Source organism: Trachurus japonicus, chromosome 11, assembly GCF_045865225.1.
Source record: "Trachurus japonicus isolate A0001 chromosome 11, Traja_1.0".
NCBI lineage: Eukaryota > Metazoa > Chordata > Actinopteri > Carangiformes > Carangidae > Trachurus > Trachurus japonicus.
In genome coordinates, this window is record NC_140917.1 from 5,275,197 (window position 1) to 5,285,231 (window position 10,035).

General features: G+C 40.8%; 1 protein-coding gene across 1 annotated transcript; it reads left to right on the forward strand.

The window, feature by feature from the left end:
- Positions 1–1,905: 1,905 nt before the first annotated feature.
- Positions 1,906–5,358, forward strand: apoa4a (apolipoprotein A-IV a). The gene is made up of 3 exons (XM_085790313.1): positions 1,906–1,991; positions 2,699–2,849; positions 5,008–5,358. The coding sequence occupies exons 1-3, from the start codon at positions 1,952–1,954 to the stop codon at positions 5,339–5,341; spliced, it is 525 nt and encodes a 174-aa protein (XP_085646439.1). The 5' UTR covers positions 1,906–1,951; the 3' UTR covers positions 5,342–5,358.
- Positions 5,359–10,035: the final 4,677 nt, after the last annotated feature.

Below are 10,035 nucleotides of genomic sequence, written 5' to 3' on the forward strand. Positions count from 1 at the left end.
AGTCTGTATATAAATAATATTTACCTCTGAACGATAAAAATCCATTTCTACTAAACTTCCCCGTCTCAGTCTGGTCCTCGTCACTCAGAGCAGCCGACCAATCAGAGCAGAGATCTCAGCCTCTGTTGTTGCCGGGTAGAAACCACACTGACACAAAGAGCTCAGTTCATCAAGTTTTATTTAATAAAATGAAATATACATATGTGGTGCGATGTCACAGGAGTGTGTGTGTGTATGTGTGTGTGCGTGCGTTTCCATCACAGGTTTTCAGAAAATAAAAGTGATATTTCTGAAATGTAGAAAAAGTCCAGCTGCTGTTTGCAGATGTTTCCATTGAAAGGTTAAAGGTGAAACTCTGGACTCTGACAACAGGAACGTGACATAAACGTTTCTCTGACCGGTTTTACAGCTGCACATCATCTGAACACTTCTGATCAAGAGTCGTGTCAGAAAACAGTTCAATAAAATAATAATAAATAGAACATAGGATCAATGGTAGACACAGATTTAGAGTGAGGAAAATAAAAGACAATAAATAATAAAATAAAATATAATAATGATACTGTCTCCCTTGACAACGACGCTGCTGCTGCTGCTGCTCTGGGTTGTTATGGAGCAGCTGGAGGTCAAAGGTCGTCTGTCGTCGCCACGTCCTCTCAGGTGATGACATCACTGACGAACACTTTGACATGTGAAAGAGAGAGAGTGAAAACGCCACCAGGAGAAGTTCACATGGAAAACTATGGTATGTAAGTCCTGATTGATTGATTGATTGATTGGTTGGTTGATTGATCTAACTGTGCAGTAAACAGTCACTGTGAAACTCTCAGATGGTTATTGATCTGATCAGTGATCAATAGGGTTGCAGAATTCCGGGAATTTTCAAAGTTGGAAACTCTCCATGGGAATAAATGGGAATAAATCTGAAAATTTACTAAATTGAAGGTTGGCCCTTATACATATAGTTGGGGAAAATATATTGTAGCATAGACTTGGCTAAAACAACCAGCAACTACACTTGAATATCTATATGCTATTCCTCCATCACATGCACACAGTGGGGGGGGGGGGTATTTTACTCACAAATAAATCTGAAATGTTTTTTAATTGTATTATTTTGCATGAATGTCTGCTTATGACAAAATTAAATATTTACATTTATGTTTGGAGATACCGTTTCTTTAAATTGCCCCCAATTTCCAGGTCATAATTCCCATGGAAGGTTTCCAATTTGGAATATTTTCAAAATTCCCCAACTTAATATCCCATGGATGGAAAGTTTCTGGAAATTTACTGGAAATTTTCCACCCCTTTGCAACCCCAGTGATCAATAATATCAGTTTTTTGCTGCTAGAGTGGGAAACAGGACGATAAACACAACAGTTATTAATGAATGTGAAGCATCAGACTCACTGTTACTGATGATTATTGATCACTGCACTGATAAACACTTGATCAACTTTAACAATAAACACAAACAGGAAGTAAATAAATAAATAAAACCACAGATTTATTTTGTTTTGTTTTGTTTTTTCTCTTTGATCAAATCTTTATTGACAGAATCACAGAGACAACGACCGTCCAAACTCTGTCACACAGACAACACGTATGTGAAGTTACGTCAGACGAGACTCTGACAGCTCGACACAGTCAGCCGGACTTCAGCCTCCACACACACACACACACACACACACACACACAGACACACAGACACACACACACACACACACACTGACCTGTATAGATACTGACCTATAGATGAGCTGTATATAAACAGAGCAGAGCAGAGACTCGGACACAGATTCACCAGCTGCTGCAGGTCAGACACTCAGCTGCATTATCACATCTATCATTATATATATATACATGTATATGTATGTATACTATATATATATATAAACTGTATATTGATGAGTCATCACTGAGTCTTTCTTCTGTTTCCAGAGTCGTCATGAGGTTCCTGCTGCTGCTCGTCTGCGTCGCCTTCACTGGTTCGTTCTGTGTTCGTGATCTTCAACATCAACGTGTGACTGAAGTTGTGTAGAATAGAAATGTAGAATTGTGTAGATTTCTAGTTGTGAAGAATGTGTGAGCGACTTGTTCCTGAGCCGCTGCACCGACACTAGATCTGGTCCAACTGAAACACAGTCAAGCTGGTAGTATTCAGGGAGAGAAGCTACTCAGAGATGTGACCTCTGACCTCTGTGCAGCAGAGATGGAGACAGGACTGTTGAGGGAGAGTGTGTTGATGGTGTGTTGTGTGTCAGTGGTAAATTCATGCAAAACCACTGATGTGCGTTGCCTTCAGGGACAGTTTTTCATCAAGCAGTCTCTGCATTTCCCTCTAAAACAACTTTGTCTGGTAACGTTGTGTTATTATCTCATAGCGTGGTGAATGTGCAGGTCACAACTTGTCCACCAGAGCGTTGTGGAGTTGTTGGATTGTGTATTTGATGAGTTTGATGAGGGAAACCAAGAAATCCCATGAGCCTCCGTATAGCGTAGCTCTGAGCAGCTCACGGCTCTGCTCCGCCGTTCTAGAAATAGCTTGCACCGACAATTAAAGGTAACAAACCTACTGCTATGACTATAGGGATTATGGCGATGGGCCAATTTGCCAAAATGTTGAACTATCCCTTTAATCCCCTGTCGTATCTGAAAAAAACCAAACTGCTCCTCTGCTCATCTTCCTCCTCAGGTTGCCATGCCAACCTGGCGCGGCGCGACCCGTCCCAGCCTCAGGTGGACATGGTCAAAGACGCTTTCTGGGCCTACGTCGCCAAGGCAACCAGGACGGCGGAGGACTCGCTGAGGCAGATCAGAGAGTCGGAGCTGGGGAGGGACGTGAAGTAAGAGACTGAAGAGGAGGAGGAGGAGGATGAAGACCAAAAGGAAGGAAGAAGGAAGGAAGGAAGGAAGGAAGGAAGAAAGGAAGGAAGGACGAAGGGAAAGATGAAGGAAGAAGGAAGGAAAGCTGGGAGGGAACAGATTGGGTCAATTGGGTCAAAAAGGAAGGAAGAAGTAAGGAAGGAAGGAAGGAAGGAAAGATGAAGGAAGAAGGAAGGAAAGCTGGGAGGGAACAGATTGGGTCAATTGGGTCAAAAAGGAAGGAAGAAGGAAGGAAGGACGAAGGGAAAGATGAAGGAAGAAGGAAGGAAAGCTGGGAGGGAACAGATTGGGTCATTTGGGTCAAAAAGGAAGGAAGAAGGAAGGAAGAAAGGAAGGAAGGACGAAGGGAAAGATGAAGGAGGAAGGAAGGAAAGCTGGAAGGGAACAGATTGGGTCAATTGGGTCAAAAAGGAAGGAAGAAGTAAGGAAGGAAGGAAGGAAAGATGAAGGAAGAAGGAAGGAAAGCTGGGAGGGAACAGATTTGGTCAATTGGGTCAAAAAGGAAGGAAGAAGGAAGGAAGGAAGAAAGGAAGGAAAGACGAAGGGAAAGATGAAGGAAGAAGGAAGGAAAGCTGGGGTTTTTAGACACTTTTTACTTCTTTCAAGCATTTTTTCTCTTGAAATAAGTAGAAAAATCTGATAGTGGAACAAGTTTTTCTTTCTTATTACAAGCACAGAAAACTTGCTTTCACTGGCAGATTTTTCTACTTATTTCAAGTGAAAATTAGTTTGAAACAAGTGAAAATGATCTAAAAACATGTTAATTTTTAGGTGATGAGTCTTATTTAAAGTGGAAAGAGGTTCGTTTTGATCAGAAATGAGACATTTTGACAAGAAATAAGACAAATATTCTTGGAAAGATTTTGAGTTTTTGCAGTGTAATAGAGGGCACCAATATAACATTTTGCCCAGGGTCCCGTGGAGGTTTGTTCCGGCCCTGAAGAAGATGATGATGATGTTTTGTCATGACTTTTTCAAACTGTGTGTGTGTGTGTGTGTGTGTGTGTGTGTGTGTGTGTGTGTGTGTGTGTGTGTGTGTGTGTGTGTGTGTGTGTGTGTGTGTGTGTGTGCGTGCGTGCGTGCGTGCGTGCGTGTGTGTGTGTGTGTGTTCTTGTACTTACTACGTTGTGAGGACCGGAACAAGTTTTTAACCAACAGAGTGAGGACATTTTTGGGAAGTGAGGACATTTTGGCCGGTCCTCACTTTTTCCAAGGGCTGTTTGAGGGTTAAGACGTTAGGTTATAATCAGGTTTAAATTAGGTTAAGAGTGATGGTTAAGTTTAGGCATTTGTTTTGGATGGTTAAGGTTAGGGTAAGGGGCTAGGGAATATATTATGTCAATGACATGTCCTCACAAAGATAGATTTACAAGGATGTAGGGTTAGGGTTAGGGTTATCTTGAATGGTTGCCATGTTTACAGAGGGCTCTACATATGTAGGCATGACAGAATTGTAGATTTGATATCAGCAGATATCTCCTCTATTTTCAGGTCTTCCATCATGCTGTATAAACATTCTACTGTGAAGCCGAGTATGTTCAGCCTGTGTAATGATGTCTCAATGTTCTCTAATTTAACAGCTAATACTCCTGATGTTGTTGTTGTTAATGAAAATCATAGAGAGGTATTCATTCTGGAGGTCGGCTGTACCTTTGACTACAGCCTAGAGGAGGCCTTTCTAACCAAAGTGCTGAAATACCAGCAGCTGAAGCAGACCATCTCTCAGCTGGGCTACAGATGTAAACTTATAGTTTTTATATTTGGTAGTCTGGGGCATGTGCATAAGTTGGTTGTGAGGGGCCTTCAGATGACCGGCCTCCCTAAAAGAAGCGCTAAACAGTTGGCCAGGTGCTGCTCAGTCTCGGTTATTATTGGTAGCCGTTCAATCTGGAGGAGACGATGTTTTTTGTATCCTTGAATGTTTGTTTTCATCTGACCTGTAGGTCATTTTGTATGTAACTTTGTTCAGCCGCCCAGGCGCTTTGTGACTGACTGTCTTCAATTGTCAACTGCATTGGCAGTGTTTATGTCCCTTTGTGTAAGAACCCTTGTACTTCTTTGTTATGTGGGCATGACTAAATATTTCAAATGTGTGTGTGTGTGTGTGTGTGTGAGCAGCAGTCTGATCTCCCAGAGCACCGTCGCCGTCAACAAGTTCACCGACGCCCTGCAGACTCAGGTGGCGCCCGCGACCTCCGACCTGCTGTCGGGCCTGAGCCAGGAGGCCGAGCGCCTGAGGGCCCGTGTGGAGCAGCAGCTGGCGGCGGTGGAGAAGGAGGCCACGCCCCTCGCCACCGAGCTGGCGGCCTCGCTGCAGCGGCAGGCGGAGCAGCTGAGGAGCGAGGCCACGCCCCTCGCCGCGGCGCTGCAGCAGAACCTGGCGCCGTACGGGGAGGAGCTGAAGGAGCAGCTGGACGCCCTGTGGGACGCCTTCACTCACATGGTGCAGTGACGGGACTGACAGCCAATCAGAGCACTGGAAAAGAGAGTAACGACACGCATTGGTCCAATGGAAGCGCCTCCTGATGGAGGAATATGGTTATTGCAAAAGCGCCCAAGAACCGACATCTCTGCATTGTTGGTGAATGAACAAGTGTGGTGTTTTCAATAATTTAAGGACATTTATAGATCACCCACGTTAATAGCATCATTGACGATCCTTTACAGATGAATATTAACACATAGGCTAGTAAAAAAAACACACACAAAAAACAGTTGTCTACATTAATGTTTCAATCTACATTTTGTAATAAACAAATTATACGTATAATTTGATATGACCAAGACACCTAAAAACAAAAACACGGCCGTTTTCATCAATTTACAAGCAAGTGGGCAACACACATACATTGGAGTGAATGAGTGTTCTGGGCGCTTTTGCAATACCCATATCCTGCCACTAGGGGCGCAAAACCCTTACCACGGGAGTCAACGGTGGTGTCGTTACTCTCTTTTCCAGTGCTCTACAGCCAACCAGAGCGCCCGTCTGTCTCCTGGACCAATCAGAGCACCCGTCTCTCTCCTGGACCAATCAGAGCGAGCGCCCGTCTGTCTCCTCGTCATTAATCTGTGTCTGTTTCACTGTTTACAAAACAATAAATGCTGTAAATAAACAATGAAGCTTCAATGAGTTCATTTCACATGAAACTTTATTTAGATTGTAAAGAAACTGAAACTGTTGTCGTGGTAACTCTTTAGTTTACAGACGATGATTAGGCTACGTCATAATGTCAAGAAGTCGAAATAACGGTCCATTTCATAGTAACGTCATGTTTTTCATAAAGGTAATAAATTACACTGCTTTTCATGCTTTAAAGCAGAAGTAAGCAGAATGTTTGTGTTAATATAAGTCTTAAATAGTTATATCTTCCGACAGCAATCACTTCTATAGAGTGTTTGGTCTGAAACTAGCAGCCCTAAAAATTCAAATATCGTCGTGTTTTTAGGAGTAAAATGTTGTATAAGAGCCCGAAATCTCCACTTCAGCAGCACTTACAGACACCAAACCTTCCAGTTTGATCCCTTTCTATATTCTGAAGGTTTTTACAGAGGGGATTGTTGATATATCATTCATAGCCTCATTTATACAACATTTTACTCCTAAAAACACGACCAACTTGAATTTTTAGGGCTGGTGACAGTATTTTCTCATTTACAGAGTGATAAAGAGAGATATCCAAAATCCCCTCTGTAAAAACTTCTGACTCTAGTATGTCAACAAAATAAAACAAGAATTTTGAAAGTGGCTTTTATCCATTGTTCAGATTTCGGATATGCAAATTAGCGCATATTTAATGAGATATTGCCTCATTTACATATTTAAACATACAATTTGACAAAACTTGTAATACAAAAAATATTTGTCTTAATGTAAGTGATAAACTTGGGAAGTTTCATGGTGATATCTGTTAGTTAAAAATTTTACCCTATTCACCTGTGGTGTCTCCTCAGGCTTCCTATCCATCTTGGACGCCATCTTGAAAATAACACCTTTCTAGTGGTCAAACTTTGGTAAACTTTTAGTATGTTATTAAGGACATCTAATACTATAAAAAACAACTGAGAAACCTTTTGTTAGAATTTTTTTGGGGTCAAGTCATATTTGCACCTGACTATTTGGGAAAGGACAGAATGTTACTCCACCAAGTCGTTGCACTTGTCAATTACAATCAATCAGCTATTTCTACTCATGTTAGAGTTCAGGAAACACAGACACCACGGGGAGCAGCAGAAAGGTTTTTATTAAACCCACACAGGTAAAACACGAAACAGGTGGTCCAAAGGAAGAAAAACGCAAAGTGTCAATGAAAAGGTCGACAGATCAATGGCAGAGAGCCCTAACACAAACTCATAGCTCTTCAATATGTGCAAGACATGGCCTCCTGCAATTTAAAATAATACACCGTTTACATTGGTCAAAACAAAAGCTCCATAAAATATTTCCCTCAGTAGATCCTTCATGTGACAGATGTGGACTTGGACCAGCAACACTGGGCCATATGTTTTGGAGTTGCCCGAAGTTATCAAATTATTGGGACAATATCTTTCAGACTCTATCAAATATCTTACATAGACCTATTAATGTAGATCCATTGGTGGCGGTTCTAGGAATTATTGATTCAAGCATAACGAAAAGCAACAGGGAGCATAACATGGTTTCGTTTGTCAGCCTACTTGCACGAAGGTTGATATTACTTAACTGGAAACAAAAGGCAGCTCCAACTTATTCAAATCTTATGACAGATGTTATGAGACATTTAGAGTTGGAGAAAATCAGATTTTCACTGAAAAATCAGGAAAGAAAGTTCTATAGTATTTGGCAACCGTTTATTGATTATTTTAACCACAACATAGTGTGAGGGCAAGCTATAGAAATGCTCTTCTCGAAGGAAAGACTTTGTATTTTATTTTATTCTATTCTATTTTTTATATATAGAGAAATATTTATTTTTTCCTGTCTCTGTTTAGTTTTTGTCTCCCCCCCTTTTTTTTTTCTTTTTTTTTTTTTTTACTTTTGAAGAATGTATACATTTGGTTACGTATAATCTTTTTTATTTCCTTTTTTTATTTTTAAATTAATCCCCTTCATCTGTCTATTTTTCATTTTGAGATACATAAGTTAATACAATTTAAATGACCCTTTTTATGTAAACGTGTACGTGTAAATGTGTAAGATGTCTGTTGTGTCTGATGTGTTCTACGTTCAAAATGAGAAAAATCAATAAAGAGAGTTGGGGAAAAAAAGAAAAAAAGAAAAGGTCGACAGGCCGAAGTCCTGGACGAGCTAAAGATCAAAGTACAAATTATAGCTGCTGCGCAGCGATGGGTCGGGTCCGGGCTACTTTTGGGCAAATTTAGGCAATTCTGAGCAACAAACAGGAGAATAGGAAGACAAGACAGTTGTCCTTATAATGTTCAATTTGCATCAGTTGAGGATTGAACCCACAACCTCGGGAACCAAAAACTGTTGTCTATCGCACTGAGCTACTTGACAAGTGGCATTCAACAGTGGCTTCACAAATTGAGTAAGCCATTCACTGTCGTGTAGGCAGATTTGAAACCACAGTAATAAGAAAAATCAGTTTTTGAGGTAAAATAATGATATGTATTTGTCAAACATCTACTATGAGTCTAAGATGTTAAGAGCTTTCGCACATGGTCCAGTCCAAGCTATTTGGATCATCATCGTCATCATCTCCCTTGCTGGGTCTCGAACTCACAATCTCTGACACCAAGAACCAGCTCTTAACTCGCTGAGCTAATTGGCTGGTAGTGAGACCTGCTGTGTAGCTTCATTTATCCACTCAGGTGAGTCAGTGCCCGGGCAGCTGTTGTCAAGGCAGATTTCGAAAAGTATCTAAACAAAAATCTGTTAATACATAAATTGCATTTAGACAGCAAAACAGCTTGAGGACATGTGACATCTTGATCTGTCATCATCATCACCCTTGCTGGGTCTCGAACTCACAATCTCTGACACCAAGAACCAGCTCCTAACTCGCTGAGCTAATTAGCTGGTAGTGAGACCTGCTGTGTAGCTTCATTTATCCACTCAGGTGAGCCAGTGCCCGGGCAGCTGTTGTGATGAAATGGTCAAAATGTCAATAATTCAGTCATCTAAACAAAAATCTGATAATACATAAATTGCATCATGGAAATGTTGGTGATTTGTTTTTAATGAGAAGTGTTTTGCTTCATAAGAGAAAATATGATGTTTATAAATTCCACTCTCACATTGACTGCAGTTGTTTCCATGAGAGCAGAATTCAAAATGTTCTCAAAAATTCAGTTTTTGAATTAAAATTCTGATATTTGCTAAACTTCATCAACCATGACTCCAGAATATTGTCATTTTTTTTCAGGAAGTTTGAAAATGTATTTAGCAAGAATTTGATGGTATATGTTTACAGTAGTGTTTACAGTCAAACGTTTTCATGCACTGTAGGCTCAATTTTTGCTTAATCAAAAATCCGAGAAACAAGTTTTGTGGAGGACGGTCTGGAAATGCTCTGTAGCAAGTTTGGTGTCAATTGAGCAAAAATTGTGGGAGGAGATACATTTTAAAAGTTTTACAGTTATTGAAAAAAACAGAGTGATGGACTTCATAATTTGTAATAAGTTTAAGTGGACAAAAGTTTCAGCAGTATTGAGGCTACATTGTGGTGAAGTTTCAACACTGTAGCATCTACCGTTGGTTTGGTAGGAATTTTTAAAGTTTTTAAATTTAAACGCTTATTGTGCCCCCCCTAGGAGGGGGGGGGCACATGTCCTTGGAGTTGAGTGAATCTGGCATGGGACTGGACCTTTGTGCAAAGTTTGGTGAGTTTTCGCCCATGGGAAGTATGACTTCCTTGGAAGAAGAAGAAAGAAAGAAAGAAGAAGAAGAAGAATTCCTAGGAATACAATAGTGTCCTGGCAGCTGCGCTGCCCGGACCCTAATGAAAACCAGAAAGTTCAACTCAAAGAACCAAAATCCAAGGACCAAGGAACGTTGGTAGAAAGACAAAGACACAGGAGACACTGAGGTTAAAGACACAAGAGAAGACACAGGTGGTGCAACAACCAGACAGGTGAGACGCATTAGGTCATCAGGGAGCACACAGGAAGACAGGACACAGACCTTCAAAATAAAACAGGAACTAAAAA